At 37.9% G+C, this 23,788-nt stretch overlaps 1 protein-coding gene across 1 annotated transcript in view; it reads right to left on the reverse strand.

Moving 5' to 3' along the window:
• pcdh11 (protocadherin 11) overlaps positions 1 to 23,788 on the reverse strand; it is a 133,672-nt gene that overhangs the window by 47,250 nt on the left and 62,634 nt on the right. Inside the window, exons 5-6 of the mRNA XM_084948264.1 lie at positions 9,912 to 9,947; positions 490 to 688 (exon numbers count right to left, since the gene is read on the reverse strand). Of these exons, the coding sequence (XP_084804390.1) occupies positions 490 to 688; positions 9,912 to 9,947 (235 nt within the window). The remainder of the gene's footprint in view (positions 1 to 489; positions 689 to 9,911; positions 9,948 to 23,788) is intronic.

Below are 23,788 nucleotides of genomic sequence, written 5' to 3' on the forward strand. Positions count from 1 at the left end.
AGCAAACACACTATTGTGCAAATTACATCCTTTTTATTTTATTCTGCTTTCCCATGACAGAATCACTGCTTGTGTCTTTCTTTTTTTTAATGAAACCAGTTTACTTGCATATTTTAAAATGACTGAGATGGTGTTTGGTTTAATCTGTATAAAGAAAACTGTCAAATATAACACACTAAGAATGAGTACGTAGCGAAATATTTGATTTTTTTTGCTTGCTTAAAGAATGAACTCACAAAAACAACATGCATGGCTAGTTGTTTTTCTTTTTTTGTACAAAAATGGCCGCTGGTTTAGTGTTTGCAAAGCTGTGTTGTTACAATTACAATCACAGCTGTAATCTCAGTAAATAATTGTACTGTTTTAAAACACAGATGGCCACTTGTAAATTATGCTGTCAGCCTCAGAAAGCACAAACAATAATAAAAATGAAAAACATAAAAGAAAGGATTTGCCTGCTGTGAGATCTAGCAAAAATATACTACTCACTGGATTCAGGGTCTGAGTTTCCATCTCCCTCGGTCCGGCTGTTAGGTGATGTTTGCTCATAGTACTCCTCTTGGGGGAAGCTAAGGGGAAGAGGCTGGGTGGTACTGGCAGTGATGCTAGGCTCCGGGTCTCCAAGCCCGCTGTCACTGCAACTCTCCTGGGAACCGTCTGGAAGATGGAACGTCACACGGCGCTGGGTCTGAGGCACACCAGAAGATAAGAAATGTTTATATGAGAAACGCTTCTGTCCTGTTAATATGAACATCATGATCATCATACTACTACTACTACTACTACTACTAATAATAATAATGATAATAATAATAATAATAATAATAATAATAATAATAATAATAATACAGAAACCTACATTATTATAGTGACTGTAAGAAGTTTAAGAGGTAAAGGGTGAACATTTTTTTTTAAATTTGTAGTTACTCTCATACTAAAGACAGACCTAGACAGCAGATCTTTTAAGTCGGGTAAGACGCAAGGCATCCATCCTGGATCAGACTTGCTCCACATTCCTCAGCAACAAACACCCTGTCACCATTTTATGGTTCTCCTCTCACTCATCACAGCTTAACACAAACAGCCCTTGTTATTAGACCCAGTCGTCTGGCTCAAACAATCTGGCCTTTGTCAAAGCGTCTCAGGTCCTTACGCTTGCTCATTCTCCCCGGTCCCGCATTTTGACGACAACAGCTCACTCTTTACTTAAATCGCATAAATCCCAGACCCTGACATGTGCTGCTGTTAGGAGATAACCTATATGATTGTTTCACCTGTGAGTGGTCATAAACAATGGGCTGATTGCTGAATGAATAAAACCCACTGTATCGGTCCAGGTTTTGAAATATCCACCTCTAAGATTTTTACCTTCACCCCATTGCAGGGATGAATGAAATCTCAGTTTTTGTTTTGACTATAGAGAGACTACAGAGTTGAGAAATTACATTGAAATATTGGCAGCAATGCTTCATTCTAGAAGTAGTGTTAAAGGTACTCTTTATAATCCATAGAACAGAGTGAACTGTTTTCTTTTTTTAAAGACTGTTTTATTCAGCACTGAGGAGTTCCTATGAATACTTCAAAGTGAGATCTGTCTGGAAAAACAAGGACATTTCTTCTACAGAAAAACACTGTTTAATCTTTTAAAATATATCAAAGCTTTGAGCGCCACAATCAAAATTCTTCTCACAGCCATTGTGCTGGGGTGAGGGCAGAAATCTCAAAACTATGTGTATGGTGTTAACCGCAACATTTACTTGAGATTTTTTTTTCTTCTTTGACTGAAGGGGCAAACAGAATAAAAGGCTTTAGTGATTCACTAAACCAGTGTTATCATCTATTGAAACTGTAATTGTTGAGTCCTGTTTCTTCTATTTCTATTTCTTCTATACGAATACAGACCAGACCATTTCATATCAAGATGTTGATTCAATTAACCTTAACCTTTACAACTTAACCTTAACATACGGGTAAGGCTCATGGGTGAGCTTGGTGTTTAACTAATTATCATTTACACTGTAGGCTTTAGATCATAGATATTTTACAGTATCAGAGACTAGTTTGTTCCAGTACCAGTAAAATTACACAATACTCAGTAGCCAATTTTTTCAACTATCGAAAAAAAAAACCCACATCACTACTTAAACATAAAATCTTTTATTATAAAGTAATTTAAAGACACCAACAAGGTGGTGACAAACTTGTTACTTAAAACGTTAACATGATACTTTGTTTATAAGACGAAAAGGTTGAATGAAATGGTTGGTAAGGTAGCCTGCTAATGGTACTATGAAGTCGATCATTAGCTCCAATATGTTAGCTCATTCATTCATTTATTTATCTTTTTAGCCATTGCAAACATTATAGCCTATGGGACATAACTGATATCATAATGCCAATTCCAAATAAAAAGGTAGTGTGTATTTTATATAAACAGTATAAAAGATGGCCTTAGCTACAGTGACACTGCCCGCTGGTTTCTGAAGAAGTAAATTGTTGTCGTTAGCTAACATGCAGTTTCATATCGTAGACAATTATCTATTTCGAAACATAGTAAAGAGTGAGCAAAGCACGTACTGTTAGAAAGAGCAGTTTGTGAATTTTACATGATTGCTGGTAGAATAACAGTAGCAGTGGCTACATTGACTCCAGACACGCTCACAAAAGTATGGGTTTGACTATCGTGTAGATATACGCGTCCAGAAGAGGGACGCACCGAACACTTTTGCATTTTAAGCTTAACATTATGCTGAAACTGCAGAAAGGTTGGGTTGCGAGTTACAGTGCAAACTACAATCAGGAGGAACTTCTCTACACCGTTATATTTGTGCCACAAAACCAGCCAATCACAGATTTGGATGCACAAAAATCTGATTGGCTGTTCTGGTCTCCAATCAGCTCGAAATGACAAAATGCAATATCCCAGAATCCATTTCGTCCAAAACTCAAACGAGGCAGTGGCGGAGGAACACAGAGTGGCAGAGTTTGAAATATTACTCTTTCTGGGTCACAAAAATAAACTTTAAAGATATTTTCATGTGAGAATGGTGCTGTGTAAACTCCTAATATCTGCTCGATTTATCAAGACATCACATATTTGCATAAGTGCTCTAACGTTTTCGGAGATGCCTGTTACCCACCAGCTGATCGGGTGGTCACTCGGGTTAAACATAATATATAAAGCTGAAGTGACAAAAAAATCACCCACTGCACCACCAGGTATTATAGGAAAAACCATAAAGCCTTTGAACTAAAACAAACGCTGTTGTGACAGTGATGTACACTGTCTTGTTGGTATATATGCATGATTTGTATCACCTTCATGTTTCCAAACCAATATCATGAGCAGCAGCTTTTACAGCTGTGACTCCAGCAAACATCAGCTGATACTAGAAATTAATTTTAAATAAATTCTAAGAACAGCTTATCAAGCTTGAACGTGCTGCTGTTGTTGTTTAGCGCAACATCCGCTGGTTTCCTGTTTCTGGCGCAAAGTGGGAGATAAACAAACAAGAGAGACGATCAGCTGATCACTGATCAGTTTCATGATTGAAGTAGCAACAGGAGAGGGAGGGGAGAGAATGAGAGAAGAAGAGGCAGCTGTGCACCAAAGACAGAATAACACCAGCTTTGTGTCTTTTTCATTCTAGCTAAAGTCCGGGACGAACCGTGTTCCTTTTCCCCTCAATACGGATGTATTGTAATTGGTCCAGCCCAGAGTTGATCATGACCAACTGGCTAATCCACCACCTTTCATTGTTTATACCGTTACAAAAACAAACAAACATAAAAATGAAAAATCACCATCGGCCCACCGGGCAAATGCCCGGTATGCCCAATGGCCAGTCCAGCTATGCGGTCAGCTGGTGGGTAACAGGCATCTCCAAAAAGGTTAGAGCACTTATGCAAATATGTAATGTCTTGATAAATCAAGCAGATATTTGAAGTTCACACAGCACCATTCTCACATGAAAATATCTTTAAAGTTTATTTTGTGACCCAGACAGAGTAATATTTCAAACTCCGCCACTCTGTGTTCCTTCGCCACTGTCTCGTTTGAGTTTTGGACGAAATGGATTCTGGGATATTGTATTTCGTCATTTCGAGCTGATTGGAGACCAGAACAGCCAATCAGATTTTTGTGCATCCAAGTCTGTGATTGGCTGGTTTTGTGGCACAAATATAACGGTGTACAGAAAGAGTTGAGCGCGCACAGGCAGAAATGTTGAGAGCGCGAGCAACACATTGCGAGCGAGCGCAAATGCAAAAACTGAGCGACGGGGGCTGCTGTTGTGTGTGTATGGATAATAGCAAACACTGAAATACTTTTTTTTGCACGCAGCAATGAATTTTGTTCACTCAAATTCAGCTTTTCTTCGCTCACTATAAATTTCTCCTCAAAATGCAACACTTGCACCTGCAAACTTTTTTTACGTGCGCTCAGAATAGTGGCACAAAAATAACGCCATAATTAAATTACTTTTCCTATATAGGGTATCTGTAAGACTTGTAATTGAGACTTGTGCAGTACAGGTCCTGTGGTATATGGGATGTGTATTAACAGGTTGAAATACTGTATGTCCTAGTTTTCCCTCTCACCCAATTTAGACACAAAAGAAGTGGAAACGTGTGTGGAGGCTGAGACTTTGATTTGTAAAGTCTTGGGGATCACAGGAGTGTGGGCATTTTCTTCTCAACAGTACAGGCCTCTTTGATTTCTCTGGAGGTTTACAGAAGTTTATGTTGTGACCTTTCTTTGGAGCTAACAAAGAAATACACTCTGTACAGTATCTCCGTTAACATGTTTGCTAATCAAACAGAAAGCAAACTACATGGTTACAGTCCTTTATATTGTGGGCAATCTTTAGACTCCACAGACTTTTATATTTTTACTTTCATAAAAAAATTGTTTCCTTTACAAAGAGAAAATCAGAAATGAGGACATCTGAGTTTGATGCAGCCATGGTGAAACACAGTGCAGTCTCTGTAATATAGACTGCAGCTTGAATTTATGTCTACACATGATTCCCTCAGTAACATCATACTGCATCACGCTGTATAGAGGCATAAAACATATAAAATATAATTACGCCCTCAGCTTCGGTTATTGCGGCGAATTTTATTCATCCCATTATTCAAACTGATAAGATTTTTTTTTTCCGAGAGCAAATACAACTGGCACAAATGACTATCTTGATTTTCCATTGCTATAGCAACAAAAGCAATATGCATGTCCTGAATTAAAAACATCATTAACACTTGCGCCTTTAAGCTCAGGAGAAGCTGCGCACACATATTTTTCCATAGTCACCACAGTGTATAGATGAAGCACTTATTGTTGTTTGATAAGTCTAAATAAGGCAAAGGAAACAGAGGAGAGATGGAGAGCGAACTAAAGTCTGGCTCTAAAGAAGGACAAGCTGCCAAAAACAAAGTGCACCAAAAAGCTTCATTTAAAAATTATTAGAGTGGGCTGCCTAACCTAAATCCTCACAATTAGCACCCTGAAAGCACAAACTGAGTGGTTTCAATACTGTGATGTTCAAGCAGTTTGTTAAATACTCTTTTTTTTTTCTCTTTCTTGATTCATCTGGAACCCGAGGCCTCAAATCCTGCTCTCCGTTTGTGCGAGTGTGTGTGAGAGTTTGAGTGTGCATATGCCCTTAAAAAGACAGACGAGAAATAAGAAGAAAAAGACAGAAAAAGGGGGCATGCAGTCAAAGAAACCAACAGCCAAACACACATAGCCGTCAACTATTGTCTGACATAAAAACTCTGAAACAAAAGCGTTTTGTTGGAGGAATAATGTATTTGTTCACATGCGCTGCATTAATTTCTCAAATACATAAAAACACAAGACGTGTAGACTAAAATCAATCTTCTTTTTATTGCACGTGGCGGGAGATTCTCTGGTGGCATATATTCTACAGCACATAGCCTTTTTTTTCTCATGGTTTTATTCATTTTCTAAGACAGAGCAGAAGAAGAAATACCTTGCTGGCAAAATTATATAGTTCTGTGTGCCATGTTTGCCCACGCTTTCAAGTGGTCTAAATATCTACTTGTTCTCAAACAGCGTTGGCAGCTGTTTCTCAAATTACTGGAGGATGCACGCAAATGCAATGTCCAGGTTCCAGCAAAAGAAAAAGCCCACTTACGGAAGGTTGGCAGCTTTACAAAAAAGCACGCTTTCTCGCCACATGATTCTAATTACTGAAAACTTGCTTCAACAATGGCTCCCAGAATCTATTAGAACAAACAGCTGCCCGTGACAATTAGGACATAATCATTTTGCATGAGGGCGTGTCTTCATTTTTAGACTGTTGTTTATTCAGGCTCCTTCAAGTTGATGCCAGATGTTAAGAAAAGCCTAATTCGATTTCATGGTGCCCTCGCTACAAAGTCACTCGGAGCTACAATATTAATTACAATTAAATACCATTAATAGGTCTTAAATAAATAAAAGTTTTGCTCCCAGAGGTAATGACTAATGCGAATAAAACATTAATGTCGAAAAACAAACACCACAAACAAAAACAAACATTCACCAAGGAGTCAAGGTGAGTGTTTTGCTAAGCATAATCACTTATTTAAAGAAGCTGCCAGAAATCCATAAAGCAAAGACAAGCTGCTGTAAGAGATATCAAGACCAAACAAAGCCCGTTCAGCCAGATAAAACACTGCCTTGAGAAGTATGTACACAGAGATAAACGAACAGGAGACGTGCATGCCAAGTTCTACCATATAACAAGCTCGAAAATCCAAAACCAGCCCTCTGGTAACCACCCTGGCAGGGATGAATTCACGGGTTACTGGATTATAAGTCGGCTATATTTAGATAGAGAAGAGGGGAGGCCAAGTGGTTGCCACCTTGTTCTCTGGTAGGCTGCAGCTCTATGGCTTTTATTATTACATATGCTGCCCCCCCCCCAACTGCCGTTCTCTCAAAATAGCAAAGAAGTCAGCGGTGCACAGAGAGGGACTTGGCTGACAACCACCTTACTGAGTGATAAACAGAGACCACTTAGGAGTGAATCAGGGGAGATTGGCTCCGCCATTTCAGATAAGGATCAGCTCGCGGGCACACCTAGACCTGCATAAATCTCTTCAGAGGAGATGGCGATTTGTCATGTCACACGTGTCTTATGTAGAGTGAAAAAAAGCAGCTATACAGCAATGGCAAGATCCAAAAAGCAGTGTCCTGCATGTCCCAGTGTTGCTTGATGTGAAGGTGGTGCAACATTGGCAATAAATAAATAAAAACCAATGTGGTTTTAGGTATTTCTTTAGTCCTTTCTTTGATATTTTTTGTACATGCTGTTCCAGTTCTGCCTATTATGTGTAAGGTGATATGCCTCTGCTTGTGAGATGATGAGTTAGCAGGAACACACAAGAAGGAGGTGATTCTAGCAAGTGGGCTGAGAGATTACTGGGTGGTTTTTTTTGACTGTCATCAGTCTTTGAGTCATCTGCTGTTATACACTGATAATTCTGATATTCTTTGTGTGACACTGTTATGACAAAACATATAATATCCCCAGTCCTGGCAAACTGTGGTCTCACACTGAAATGTGAAATGTCACCAACATGATGACTTCAGTATGAATAAGCAACAGATGTTATTAATAATTCTGACTGTGTAGTCAAAAAACTAATGTGAGAGTTTAACACAAGCATTTTCTGCCGCTTAACATTATGTTGAAACTGAAGAAAAGTTGGGTTGCGAGTTACTGTGCAAACAGTAAGGAAGAACTTTAACAGTCCTGTTGTGATTCCCCAAACACTCCTCATCTCTCAGGATGCTTACAGACATAATACAAATCTATTAGACTACCTGTCATAAAACATGAAAACACACATCTGAAATCAGATGTGTGTTTTATATTGTTATTTATTAGGCAAATAACAAACTGAATTTGTGCTTTTATACCCATAACAGAGCCAGCACACTGGACTGCTGTGAGAAGTCAGAAATTAATCAAGCATAACAATCAACCACTAAAACTATTTTTTCTGTTCAGGAATGCAAGTAAATAATTGTGATTTGGCACCTTAATCAAAAATTAATAATAATGTGCTTTACTTTTTTCAGCTGTTTTAAAAAACAGCAAATTTGAAAATTCATGGATTACAACAGTTATTATATTTTTGTATTTAAAAATATTTTGATGATAGATTTACCATTACATTGTATTGTTATTACCAATAGTCTTAATTTAGGTCAGCTGTGGCATAAACCTTACAGTGAAACATTATGAACATATACTGGATGGGATTTAGTGATAAATGAATAAACATTTCACTCTGTCATGTATCTAACAAACAACTTTTAAAGTAATAAGACGATGCTTTTCAATACTTATGACATTATATTGTTGTCAACATGAAATTTGACAACATATTTCAGCTATTTATGGAGCCTGATGGGGACACTGGTGGACAAAATATTACTGCATGGCAACAAGTTAGTTATTTGTGATCACAAGATCAATAACTTGTGGCTAAGAGGCAGTTAGGAATACAGATATGATAACTAAATTGTTGCCATGTCTTATTAATGCCTGGCCACGAGATACAGAATCTGTTGTTTACTGACAGCATCAGGCGAGCTCTTTAGGGAAATTATCACACATGAAGCATCTATAAATTTGATTTAATTTTGTTTTATTTTAACCTTGGGATGAGTTATAATAATATCCTGCATTATCAGCAGTGGGAGGGGCCCTGAACCAGCTCTCGCTCTCTCAGTCCTGTTACATGTCTGTTGTTTTCTTCTGTGTAAGGAATTATATAATTGAGGAAAACTGAGTAGCGGCTAAGAAATCAAAATACGTGACATGACGGATGTGTTGATAACCTGTGCTCTGTTTAAACACAGCCTGGCACCTAAAAACAACAACCTGCTCTGAAGCAACAGCAAAAATAGTTTGTAATTTTGTTGTTTATACTATTTTTATACACGTATAGATCTTGAGAGGGCAAAAATTGCAAGCATCTGACTTGATGGTTGAGCCCAGACGTGAACAAAGCTCTATGCGCTCCAGGCAACAATTAAAAGATCAGACACCTTGCAGCTTTCTGATCTTGTTTATCTCATATTCTCATAAGTCATGGACACTTTATAATGAAGTTGTGGCCACGATTTAATATCTAATTCCCATGTCTTATTAACTCGTGAATACTATTTAATTATCTCATTCACATGTCTTATTATGGACACAAGTTATTGGTCGTTTGGTCACACGTTACCATGTGGCCAGGAGGGCTTTATAGCTCTAACTCTCGTTAGTCGTATTTATACTAGAATATGATTGTAACAAACGTAAAAGGCCATCACAATAAGAAGATTTGCCATTTCTGTTAGTTGTAAACCTTACATTTCGAGAATTTTTAGAATCAAATCCAGCAATGGACTTTCATCTGTGTTTTTTGTTTGAGATTCAACCAACGGCATAAGCAGAACCGTTTATTATTTGCTATTTTTAGTGAGAAACGACATGTTTTTTAAGCGAAACAAAAAATGTGTTACACTCGAGACAAAAAGCATTTAAAGTCTGAAACTAGCGCTCAATTGCATGTAACCACATTTAAACCATACAGTGTTAATATAATGGCACACCTGTGCAGTTAAAAAATAATATTATGGAGGAATGTGCATCTGACAGTGAGCGTCAAACATTCGTTAGTGAGGTGTGTTTGACTCTAATTGCACAGAGTAAATAATTATTGTGTTGAAAAAGACAACAGTTCTTGACATCTGTAATGTTCACCCAAGTATTAACATTAGCTGACAGTGTTAATTTGTTTGCTGTAAAATATAATAGCAGTCCAAACAAGTGCTTTATCGGGCAACATTCATGCCGATAGATGTGAACATGCAAGAAAGAGCAGAAAAAATGTTTAGCACTCACATTCACAGAGGTGATCTTCCCCAATTGACAGGCCTCCTGCAATGAAAGATGACAGATTTTTACATCGCTGTCTGACTGTAACTCTATAGAGAATCTACAATTGAAATTGATATTTGAACTCAGCAAAGGAAAGTGCACAGGGAACTTTCCGGTGTTCTTAGAGTCAAGCAGAGTTCACCATCGAGAACCACATAGATTTGAGAGTTTTTTAAAGTTGGAATTGAGAATAAGGATACATATTGATTTCTTGCTTGGATGCAAACCCGTGCCCAGTTGGCTCGCCAGCAAACCAGGCTGCAGAGTACACACCCGCTCCCCAGAAAAGTAAAGAATAGGGCAAACCTGACATCCTGACAACAGAAGCCCTACAACTGACACTTTGATAAAGATGTTTTCTCCACATGTCAGGGAGGAAAGTGAACAGAATATCAAATGAAGCATCAAAAATTAACAATAAACAGCGACAAGCTTCTAAATTGGGAACAAAAGACACCCGCAAGCCTGCAAAATAGCATCCTCTCTCTGGGGACTGAGATAACTCACAGAGAGATAAGAGTATTTAATTTTTAATCACCAATTTTGTTTTCTTTGTACTGTGTATAATAATCTGAATACGTGACTTTATTTGCAAAGAAAATAGAAGAAATGTGGCAGTGAAGTGCCACTTAGACAGGGGAGAAGCTGAGAGGACTACTGGGGTGGAACGGTAAAACAATGAACAGGAAACAAGTTCATGTCAACAGATTATCCCTCCGTAATTATTCGCCAAGGGATGCTGTTACTGACTGAGCGATAGAGGAGTACGCCCCAAGATATTCACTAAAAACAAAATGGTTCTTCGTGGTGGCCAGCCGCACTAAATTAAAAAGAAAAAAATAAGAATCCATAAAGGGTTTTAGTATCTTTCAACTCATTGTTATAGTTTTACAGCCCATACATTTACGGTTTGGCTCCATCTCACCTCTCATCATCATCCACTGTGCCCAGAACACCCTACTGTTGCATTTATAGCACAAAAGCTCTGATAAAGCCAACACCTAATATCAAAATGCAGACAAGCAAAGCTAGCAGTTAGCTGATAAGCATATCATTTAGCAGTGTTTCCCTCAAAAGCTGGAGTCTAATTAAATGGAGTTAATATATGTTAATATTGGCTTTAGAGTATGATGTGCATACAGAAAAAGATGACTTTTAAAAAATCTTTTGCAGGCAGCAACAACCTTATGTTGCATGAACTGTTTATGAAAGTTCATTTGCAATATTATTGATCATAAATTCCCCAGCATGGACAACAGTGACACAAACCTAAACATGCCTGAAAGTAGCACAACATGATGGCCTCTGATGACAATTTAGTACCTAGAAAAGAAGCCACTTCAATACTATTGAACTTCTTGGCTACAAGAAGTCAGACCTCTGAGCACAATACAAAAGTATACTTTTCTTGACAAAAATAGAAACGACAAGCTTCACAACTCGAATCAAAAACATTTAAAATGTAAAACCTTGCCTAGGCCTACTTTTGTGCTTACACTTGACTTATGCTGTGTCACTGGATGTATTGCTGTTTCACTACTATTGCACTATAATGCTGCTGCTGGCACCTTGTGGCAATAGATTTAAACAAATGAATTAGGAGGTATGTTATCAATGCCAATAGCTTAGTGGAAAAGAAGGATGGGAAATGTCCCTTCGTTTTGTTTGCGCTCATAAATCCTACTGCCTACAAGGATTTTTACATTGTGTCGTCTTAGGTATTATTGCAAATGGGGCAGATTTCAAAGCCACCTTCCATTTCTTTTATTTCTATGTTTATTTTTTCTCCATATCTAAATTTTCTGCAAGGCAAAAATATGATTAAGATCTTTCTAACACAGTCACGATACTTGCTTGGCATATGAATCACTGTAATTACTATGAAATCAGCAGCACATCGATTTCAAATGTATCCTGTTCAAGAACTGCAACTGTAGATGCACTCTTAACAATCTCTTCAACATATGGAGACAATGTCACTCGTATCAAAGTAGATTACATAAGCTTGTAATTAGAATTAACACTCCACTTATCATTTCATCATCACATTATGCCCTAAATATCTACTAAGCACTCATAATCAGATTATAAGGAATACAAAAATATTATAAAGGCATATATCGGTGTCTTTCTTTAAATGTACCTTTACTGTTTACGCAAATGAGAAGTACATGTTTATTTTATTATTTATGTATTTTGTCTGCACATTTGAGACTAACAACACCAGTCAAGTCTGTCTGAAGATTTACTCATTTGCATCTAATGACTGGTCATTTAAAGCAGAATTTTACTTAGGGCTGCCACCGGGCAGTTGTTTCTTCTTCAAGTAATGTTTTATTCAACATCTTGTGACACATACTTCAAGTTAGAGACCTTGCCAACCAATTAAATATATGATAATGCACATAAGGGACCTGAGAAAGTGACCTGTGGTTGTTTCATATTTAGATGACATTCAAAGCAGTAGTTGTACATCTGATTGTCAGAGACCATAAATGTATGAGTTTTCTCTTTTTTTCTCTCCTCAGTATGGATTGGTCAGTGACCCTCTCTCTGGATTTATGCCTCTCAAACTAGCAGTTTCAAAGCACTCATATGCAAGCCTGGGAGAGAGTTATGCTTAAGATAAGTGCATTTGTTGGTGAACCACATCAAAGTACAGAGGGATGTCTTAGCGAGCAAAGGCAGTGGAGCTCAAACCTCGCCTTTGATCACCCCAGGCACTCTGATCATTAAAATATTGGATAAATAATTGATTAAAAACACCAGACCTTATTGTGCTCTGTTTCTGCATCCAAATGTATCCTAATTTTGAGACACTGTGGGTACACTGTACATAGGAATAAAAGGGACATATAGGACATATTGTTGCTTCGGAGGGCATGTTTTGCAAAAATATTTGCAAGTAATGAGACTTGATAGTGAACTGACTAGAGGACTGAGTTACTGACTGAGTTCCAGTATGAACTGAAGGCAGGTTGAAGTCCTATGACAAACCTTCTTCACAAGTAATGGTCTGAGCTCTGGCGTGCCAAGCTGCTACAGTGGTAGAGAAACCAAGAAAAAACAAATCAAACGTCACAGACAGAAGACACAAATGAGTGCATTCCAGCTGAGCGTAGGTGACTGGAGGGTAGCTAATATTCCATCTACAGTGGAAACTGTGTACGCAGTATGCAAGAGAAGCGCAACATGAACACTATGTGTATATTAGGGATATTAAAAAGGCTATTTTCCTTCATCTTACGCTTATATATGAGCCAGTATTGAAGTCTCCCTAAGTACATATACATTTGCATATTGAGTATAAAAAATGAGTCCAAGGTAATCAAAATTTATTCCTGTTCCAACTTATAATACTTGGCCTGTGGCGAAGTACAAATTCTGGACCCCATGCAGAGTCTCACTGGGCCCACTTATCCATTGAATAAATCCATTACCACATTTGTATGAGTAACTAAATCAACATGTGTATGCCTGTTCAACCGTAGTGGTTCATGATGACGATGATCATTTTTTCTAAACATATTCTGATTACCGCACGTGTTCTTCACTGTCAGGTTTCACCTCATTATTCCTGTTATTTTAACATATTTATCGGACTCTTTGCATGAGACAAAGGTGCAAAGTGATCAGTCTACAGAACGGTTGCCTTAGCTCAGGTGGCAGAGCAGGTCAGCCACTAATCAGAAGGTCGGTGGTTCGATCCCAGGCTGCCTCCTGGCTGCATGCCAAATATCCTTGGGCAAGATACTAACCCCATGTTTGCCTACTGGTGGTGGTCAGAGGGCCTGGTGGCGCCTGTGTCCGGCAGCCTCGCCTCTGTCAGTGCGCCCCAGGGCAGCTGTGGCTACAATGTAGCTTGCTATCGCCTGTGTGTGAATGACTGAATGTAGTGTAAAGCACTTTAGGGTCCTTAAGGACTAGAAAAGCGCTATACAAATGCAGGCCATTTACATTTCCTAATGAAATAACATGAAAGGCCTCACAGAGATCGTGTTTTATGTGCAGAGATAAGGTAGCATATTAAAACTAAACCCAAGTACAACTAATTGATCTACAAAACTAATTAAATCAAGTGTTTGAACTGATAAGTCAATACCTACAATTACTCCCATGCTGACTGGTCTTTATTAGTTGAATGTCTGAAAAACAGAACTTTTGCGATGCTGCTAAAGGTTAATTTTCATCATTAAAATTATCAAAACAATTATGCCTGAAAAGAAAGATGGTGCTTATTTATCAGCTAATTAGTTAGCTCCATTATTGATGTGATTGTGTCTTCCATCGCTATGATTGTTCCTAAGGGCTCAGTACTGACCTGGAAGTGCATGGACTTTTGCGGGATCTTGCAAAAATAACTAACTAAGAGGCTCCGTACATATCTTCTAAAAGGTGCAAAGAAATTGAATTCTAAAAGCTTACAATTTTACTCACAAAAAGCTGTTGTCAGTCTGTACCACACATTTTAGCATGATCGTCTACGGGGGGGCGGGTTTGACTCCGATTTGGAGTGAGCTTCAAGTGGTGCCTACAGGAACTATTTTTTTTCCAATTGCATTGTCTTTCAGCTATGGAGGTTGCCCCTGGGTAGCTATTGACAATCATAAGGAATGCTATGCTGTCTTTTTGACACTAAAGGAGAAACATGATTTACAAGATCATGTTGTCCAAAATAAGATTTAAAATTAACACCTAAGACCATAAACCACAGATCACAAACTCATTTAGGAACTGGTTACTGGGATCATCTAACAGGAGAACAGTAACCTTATTTTTTCATAGACTGCACGATCAATCAAACTTTTGTTTTGTTGGGCTGTCCACTACTGGCCAGAAGAAAGAATGCAGGTTTAAAACACTTGGCTTCAATTTTGAACTCTTCAAAGCTACATCTATCTTTTTTTAACTTCAATAAAATTTTTAGGTGTTCAGAACACCCCAGACTTGTATTTTACTTACAGATATGTTTGTAGTCCAAAGGACATTACAAACAGAGACTTATTTGTAAACATATGTCACCAGAGAAGGACAACAAACATTGATATTAAATTACACCACACTCTAATGACATTTATTACCCACAATGGGGTCCAATTTTAACTTCATCAAGCTCTAAACACATTCGAGTGCACTTTAAAACCACAGAAACACAGCTGGTAGCCAAAATAGTTAAATTACCACATATCACAAACATATAACACATTTATAATCCAGTAATTTCCACAGGCATCCATTAACACAATGCCAATCAAATCACTGACTCCTGTTATTCCATCATTTTTTTCTTTTTCTTGATCTCTGTTAACATCATGGCACAAAGGTCCATGCTCAATTATGACCGCTCTAATATGTCAGCAATTAAGATATAAGTATCACAATAACAAGCTTTGCTGAGTAAGTTCCATTAGCAATAACTTCAAAGTAAAAGAAAAAAAAACTTCCTCACTGCAGTTTGTGAAAACATTTTTAAAGAGCATATGATGTGATAACTTCAAGCTACAGTAAAAGCCTTAAAACCCCTCATCCCTGGGGTCCTCATGCTCCTAATAGTTTAACACTAATGAGATCTGCTGCTCCCATCTTTACAGCCTCCCACATAACAGTTTATTTCATAGTGTAAATACCTTTGAAGGTAGGGAGAAGCACAGAGCAAGCCAGAGAGACGAGAACCTTTCTAGTTGGCCACAGTCTCTTAACTTGTATATTTTGCATTTGTTTTGACTGCAACTTAGGGTTCCTTGGTGAAACTCGGGTCTTCTGCAATTCAGTCAGTCTTACTGCATGAAGTCTGTGAAAATAATGGTCAGGCAGCACTTTGACAAGATTGGAGTATTTGAAAAAAACGTGCCGTGGTCTATTACTTGAGCTTTTTGGAGACGGTGGGAGAAAAGCACATGGCCCGCTATCAGGTGCCTTCCCAGAGGAAGAGATGGATGTGTCCGAAGGAGCAAATTGTCAACTGTCAGGTAGCCTCAAAACAATGAGCACATGCATACATATGCACACATAACTATTCACCACGGAAAACTTGGATGTGCATGCCATCTGCTAATGCGCACAGACTCGAGAGACATGGATGTCTCAGCCAAGACAAAGTGAGCAGAGTTCAAGTTTACATCTCTTATATATCTGGCAAACACAGCATGCCTTAGACAGCATAATAAAACGGTTGCAAAACAAAACACCTCCTCATCGAAAGAGGCTAATAAAGTCTTCAATATACTTAAGTGTAGCCTTAGATAAATAGAATAACCATTTCCCTCTGCACTGGTGTTCAGTTGTCCAAAGTGTATTGATGTACTTATTGACATTCATTAAAGGGAAACCCTCTCAGCAAACCACAGAGAGCAGTGTAAATCCTGTAAACTTCTTGAGTGTGCATAAGGAGCAACATTCCTTTAACACAATTACTAAACAGCAATAATGTCACCGTATATTCGAACCAGTTTTGATTTACAAGTGGACACCATGTTGCCTTTTAATCAGCTTATTATTATTAAGTGGTCTGTATATGTGTGTGTTTCCCCTGGACAATCCTCCTTCTTGCTTCACTCTTAGTGAGGTATTGATCCTCCCAGTGTACCAGCCCCTCCTGATTTCATTAAGCTAGCTGCTGTTAATTACTCCACACTCTAACCTTTTGCTGTTTCATTTGGGCCAACAAATTGGGTGAATTAAAAAAGGTGATGTGGGAAGAGGAAAAGAGAGAAAGGGGGGGAAAAAGCTCCTTGGCAGCTATGCTGGTGGACCCCCTCCCTTTCTGTGGCGTTTGTGTCAGAATCCCAAGCGGCATAATAATTAAAAAAGTTCATCAATGTTCTCTTTGCTCATCAAATTATGCAGAAGGAGGCTACTCCAGTAATTGTGGCAGAGGATTCATTTATGAAAACCATATGAGCTAGAACTAGTATGGTTGTCTTGGGAGTTGGAGAATTTTGTCCTTTTTTCACGTCTTTGGGCTCATGTCAAAGGTATTGTAGAGTCAAGCCGATTGGTGATTAAAACCCATTTTATTTACCAGGATCATGTGATGGTCCTAAGATTTTGTTTTTCACTAAATCAAAATCCAGCACACACCAATTTGTCTTCTTAGGGAAGGTATTAAAAGAGTGCGGTATGACACATAGCTGCAAAGTTATAATTAGACTTCATTTAATACCTTATGTCATGAGATTACATGCGCGGTGCATGGCATCTAAAGCATACTTAAATCTCAGGGGATATAATTGATTAACCATATGAGGGCGGGAAACAGATGATGAGGATGATGCTCTAAATCCATGTTAAATCGATATAGCCACTTCCTACACATCAAGGGATTATTGACAGAAATTACTACCAGCCGCAATCGCTCACGTACATCGGATCATTTCTAACTTGGTGTATTAATGTGTGAACGTGCACAAGTGAGTCAAAAACATCCCACTGCTATGACTGCTCTAAGAAATCATCAAGCTTTAAGTGGGACAATTTTGCGACATGGATATATTACCAAGAGAGCAAGTAAAATTTATAGGATCTTTTGGAGCCATTATGAAAGATGCCCTTTTCTCAAGGTTGAGTACATTCTAGTTGAAAAGATTCTACATGATGCAGAAGGAGCCATTCAGAGAACTCCCTTTGGCTGAGATAATAACTTCATCATAATTAGCTTGTGGTGCTCAGGAGTGTTGAATTGTCGGTTGCAGTGGGATCTGCGCTGATTTATTGCTTGATTTAATTACGTATCAAAATTCAATTAGACATGCTTTCAACCAAATTCAAAGTGAGCTTTGTCAAGCTGTCCCTTGAAATCAGGTACAGCTTGAAGGACATCCTTCATAATGCAGTGACATCTAACTTAATAATTACCACTTACCAAAAATCATTCATGTGCTTAAAAGGCAAAAAAATGCTATGCCAGTTTTAGAGAAAAAGAAATAAAACATTCTTACTTTGCCATTACTTTTTCCAAATTTCAACTGGCATCAAACAGCATCAAACCGTGTGAAGCACACCTTGATTCAGTAGTGATGTGAAGAGGGTTGCAGGTACTTTACCAAGTGAAGATACATGACAAAATGCTCTTTGAGGTTGACTACAGTTGAGGAAGTGTCTGGCTTTCTTTACCCACATCACTCAATGCCTTCTCACCTCCTTTCGCTCCAGACTACACTAGGGAAAAAAGAGGAGCTGTTTTGAATAAGTGTCACACCAGCCTCCAAGAGCTACATTGATCTTTACTGCTATGCAAATTTAGGATGTCATGGTGTCTATGCTAAGAAGTCAAGGAACGGAACGAATATTTCAGCCTGAGGTCTCTAACTGAAGTCGAGTCCTTTACTACTATTGTAAATACTTCCATTGACAATTCTAAGTACACCTAAGTAATAGGGTCCTCTTTTGACCTCCAGAGTTGCCCCCTTTTTTTTAAAGTATGATTCAGTAAATTGCTAAAGATGTTACATTATTTCGATCTATTCTGACTTTACTGCAAAGTTTTTGCAGTTTTTCATTGTTACAGATGCTATGAACATCCCACTTCACCTCACCATAAAAGTGTTTTATTAGGTTGTGATCTGGGGACTGTACAGACCACTGGAGTAAAGTAAAGTAATTTCCTGGAACCATCTTGAGACAATGACACATTTTCTTGCAAGAAAACTTCCTTCTTAAAAAAACAGAATTAGACAGAATGGTAAGCAGTAATGTTAGATATATTTATGGAAGCAATAATATGATGAAAGTACCAAACACTGTTTTTCTGTTTTCACTCAATCTTCAATTTGGTTCCTTCCAATATCAAGTAGTTATAGCACAGAAGACATACCTCGCTCTTTCTTACAGTACCACCAACACTTGAAGTCAGGCCCTAGATATTTTTACACTGGTTAATGGCAGTGTTGTGGATTGACTTGTAGAGGGACAGAACAAGCACTGCCTAGTTTGTTTGCTCTGATTGAATTATATATATATATATATATGTATGTATATACATATACATATACATATATATAAAGTATAAATATATTCCACACAGCCACACTGACTGAGATAGTGTGTAAGTGAGAGAAGATACTCATGCCCCTTGCTGATTTCCACCTTGTCTACACTTAGTTTTCCCCCTGTTTGGTGATAGCATGTCAGCTGGTGCTGTCACAATGGATGATAACAATCTTACTAATGCATAATAACATCCAGGGCTTTATATCCGCCTCGCAGTCTCTGCATTATTACAATATTATTTGCTACAAGAAAATGAAGATTTTGCTGCTGGCTAAAACACAATATGAAAGGACAGACAGGGAAAAAAAGTTAAGTGTTTTAGCAACACTGGTCATAAGACCCTAGTGTGCTATTAACTGTAATATTGTTGCAGAAAAAACTCATGTTATATGTATTGAGAGCCATTTTCTTTTACTCGCCAGTGGCAGGATTTTAAGGTTGTCATGGTCTAAAGAATTGTCAAAATCTGCCCACTTTTTAGAAACTCGGTTTTATTCACCATGTCTGCTAAAGGTTCTACAGTGATATCCAGTTCAGAGTTTTGTCCAGTGTTTTTTTTTTTTATACCAATTTAAAAACTGATGCAGAATTTGACAGGAATGAAGTTAAATATACTGTAAATGTTGGTGACACAAGAGCAGACGCTACATGCTTAAATGGCTAATAATTGAACTGTTCAGCCCTGTCTGCATGTCTGCCTCCATAGTGAGTCACAAGAGCTTGAGCAGCATTAACAGTGAGGTTTATCTAATAAAGTGCACTGTCAAGGAGGAAACATGAAAAAAAGAGAATGAAAAGACCCACTAATGTGTCATACCTCAGTTTATCAAGATCCTGTTGTAATATGAGTTGTTCACCAATTTGATCGCTCTCCTACTGAAACATTTGACAGTTTTCCTCATTGACACTTATGGAAGCATTATCGAAAGACTGTGATGTGCAAATATGTAGTGAATCACAAGCTCGAGTGTGGAGAAAAGAGCCTGAATCACTGTCATTCTCTGACGAACATGAAACACAGTTATGATACTGATTAATCATTGTCACTAAATCTATGGTACTGATCTCCTAAAAGTGGTAGATGCTTCTGTCTTAAACACACTGCCATTTGCCAAATGGTAGCTATAATGTTATGTAGTTTCAAAATACATTCAATGGCATTCTTCACATATTACAACAGGCATAAGGATTAGACATAGAAGCTCGTGAAACATTAGCTGACAGCGGCCTTGTTACAAATTTCAGTGAAAACCCCACAACAAGAAGTGATAATACTTTATTAATCTCTGTGAGAATAATGGCCCTCTCGCTGAAATGTTGACAGGTCTCATTTCAGAAATACGTCTTTTTTTCTATTCCAGTTATATGTAATCTGTTCCCTACACGCAAATCAATTTATATCTTAAGCGATCAAATTTAGCATGAGGATAATGTTTTTGTGCAGCTAAAATTGGTTTATATCTGTGTTTATAACCAACAGTGTGGGTTCATCTCCAAGAAATTGATTCTGATTGTCTTTCTATATTCCAGAATAGTTTTTTTCCGCATTGGTAACAGGTGTGTTTTCATTACTCAATGGTGAAAAGTTTTGTTCTTTTTTTAAAAACAAACAGCTCATATAGGTTCAATATAACCAAAAGACTGTAGTTATAATAGTCCAGTAACCGTAAAACTTAAAAGGTAAGTTCTGAGTATTGATACAGTAAGTATATTTTTTTCCACTAATGTATTCATCTTTTTCAACATTAGCTTGTTACTATGGATGAAATCTGTAGAGATGATGTTTTTAATAAACGCCTGCTGTCTCTGTGTCATAAAAGACACACGGACTGTGTTTTCTTTTCCCTTTTCCTAGTGAAAAGGTAATGGAAGCTAAAGAACATACAGGTCACTCTACATATTTTTAGAGTAGGGGACTATATACCCAGGAAGGAAACTTAATTAGAGCATAACCCTTCAAAGCCTGAACCATGAAATAATTGCCAGTAATTTAAATTTTTTTGAAAATGGAGAATTTATTGAAAATGGAGAATTTATTGAACCACATAACAAATTTGTTTATAAAATTAATTACATTTTAATTTCCATTTTTAGTGCATTTTTCCATTTTAGGCAATAATGATGAATATGAAAGCCAACAAAGACAATTATTTGCCCTTTACTTTTTTATTACAGTAAAGTCTAGGCCTAAATACAGCATGTAGTTATTAGCAACATTAGTATGGCGTTATTTTTGTGCCACTATTCTGAGCACACGTAAAAAGAAATTGCAGGTGCAAGTGTTGCATTTTGAGGAGAAATTTATTTTGAGCGAAGAAAAGCTAAATTTGAGTGAACAAAATTCACAATGTCACAACAGCGTTTGTTTTAGTTCAAAGGCTTTATGGTTTTTCCTATAATACCTGGTGGTGTGGTCGGTGATTTTTTGTCACTTCAGCTTTATATATTATGTTTAACCCGAGTGACCACCCGGTCAGCTGGTGGGTAACAGGCATCTCCGAAAACGTCAGAGCACTTATGCAAATATGTGATGTCTTGATAAATCGAGCAGATATTTGAAGTTTACACAGCACCATTCTCGCATGAAAATATCTTAAAAGTTTATTTTGTGACCCAGACAGAGTAATATTTCAAACTCCGCCACTCTGTGTTCCTTCGCCACTGTCTAGTTTGAGTTTTGGACGAAATGGATTCTGGGATATTGCATTTCGTCATTTTGAGCTGATTGGAGACCAAAACAACCAATCAGATTTTTTTGCATCCAAGTCTGTGATTGGCTGGTTTTGTGGCACAAATATAACGGTGTAAAGAAAGAGTTGAACGCGCACAGGCAGAAATGTTGAAAGCGTGAGCAACACATTGCGAGCGAGCGCAAATGCAAAAACTGAGCGAGAGGGGCTGCTATTGTGTGTGTGTGTGTGTGGATAATAGCAAACACTGAAATACATTTTTTGCACGCAGCAATGAATTTTGTTCACTCAAATTTAGCTTTTCTTCGCTCAAAATAAATTTCTCCTCAAAATACAACACTTGCACCTGCAAACGTTTTTTTACGTGTGCTCAATTTTTTTTTACATGCGCTCAGAATAGTGGCACAAAAATAACACCATACATTAGAGGCTAAATTAAAAGCAGTGTCAGACCATGTTTCCATGGTGTCTTCTATATAAAGTTCACAACTTACTGTCAGCACCTTAGAAACTCATTTGAAGGTGACAAGTGCTGTGCTTTAGGTTAACTGATCAGAAAGTCTGGGTTAAACGGAAACTTTTGTACTGGAAAATATTTTCCTTTAAGGGAAGTAGCCATGTGAATAACCAGAGATAGGTCCAGTGTGGTAGGATGTGAGCATGTAACTAGGACACAGTACACAAAGAGTCAAACAATGGTTGTATGTGGCTAAGTTTTTGGTGTAACAGTTATCTAAATGTTTGTGCCGTGCACTGCCCTATGAAAAAGGAAACAAATCATGCAACGTTATGATGGTGTCTTTGTGCCTCCCCCTCATCACAGTAGAGCTGGCCCGAACAGTAAAGGTTAGCAGCTAACGAGCCAGGCTGGAGTAGAAATACACCAACATTTGAAACTTTTAGAGAATCTTGAAAAGTAAAATGCAAACTCTGTGAGCAGAAATTTGCATAGGATTTAGCAAAGAAAAAAATAAAACATTGTAAACTGCTTAAACTAGTAGGTTGCAGGAAAAAGAGAGACGCCAGTTATTTCACAGCAGTTATTGTGAACTGTATTAATTCCTTTTTTCTTATCATTATGTTTTTACATGTTGTTCAAAATCAGATAAAAAAAACAAGCCAAAAGAACTTCAACACAAATGATGCATGTGTACTGCCACGCGTGTTATTAGGACAAATTAACATGGCAGCTTGACATTGCTTGTGATAAAGGACAGCCAAATTACACTCAAATGACAAAATTTGAATTAGGTTTGAATCCTACTTCTACTTAAAGTCTACAAGATCTCTTCTTGAAAACAGACAAAAATCTTAGCAGAATAGTCTCGATAAACTAGAGGCTATTTTCATAAACATATTCCCATTTCCTTCATGTATATATTCCCCAAATACATTGATGTCAGCTTCTCTGGCAAAGGAGCCAGTTAGAGGTGTGCCACTGATGCAATTCAATAGCCATCCAATACAGAGTATCCTCTATTCTCCAGCCTGCTTTACTCAATTGGGGTCCATCATCATCATGAAAACAAACTTCTCCTCACTGCCAGGGTAATTTTTCCTCCTCTTCCACCACTGACTCATATTAATATCTTTGTAGAAGGCTATGTGTGCTCCAGGAGGCCAGTCCCATGTGTTTTTTTTTCCAACCCTCTCGCTGTTTCTCTGGCCACAGCCAAGTGCATTAACATATGTTCTCACAGCGCACAGTGCTACTCTGCATTGGTAAATGCCTTATTACAGCAAGACCCGCTCTGTGCTCTTCCATTGAATATCCATAAGTAGTAAAACACAGCCATACCAGCCCACTCAGAACAGTAGGAATGTGTCTCACATGACAGGAGGGCTCCTTAACATTTAGTCAGAGGCCCTCTTTGTCAATTTAATATTCCTCCTACTCACAGTAATTGCGGGTGGTAATAATGACAAATAAAGGCAATATTGCTACTGCATGTTACATACTGAGTGTAATAAGGTCATCTGCTGGTTATGTTTTTTCCCCTGTATTTATGCCTTTTTAGCATGCAGAGTCAAATCTCTCAGTATGACTTACATCTCGAAAGACTATGCCAGTGTGAAATATGCAAAGGCAGAGGGTGAGAAAAATATCCCGAGCAATGCAGCTTGTTCTTGCCTAGAGAGCTTACATGCTTGTAATCATTTCCT

This window comes from Perissodus microlepis, chromosome 2, assembly GCF_051167445.1.
Source record: "Perissodus microlepis isolate ML-2025 ecotype Zambia chromosome 2, ASM5116744v1, whole genome shotgun sequence".
In the NCBI taxonomy this organism is placed as follows: domain Eukaryota; kingdom Metazoa; phylum Chordata; class Actinopteri; order Cichliformes; family Cichlidae; genus Perissodus; species Perissodus microlepis.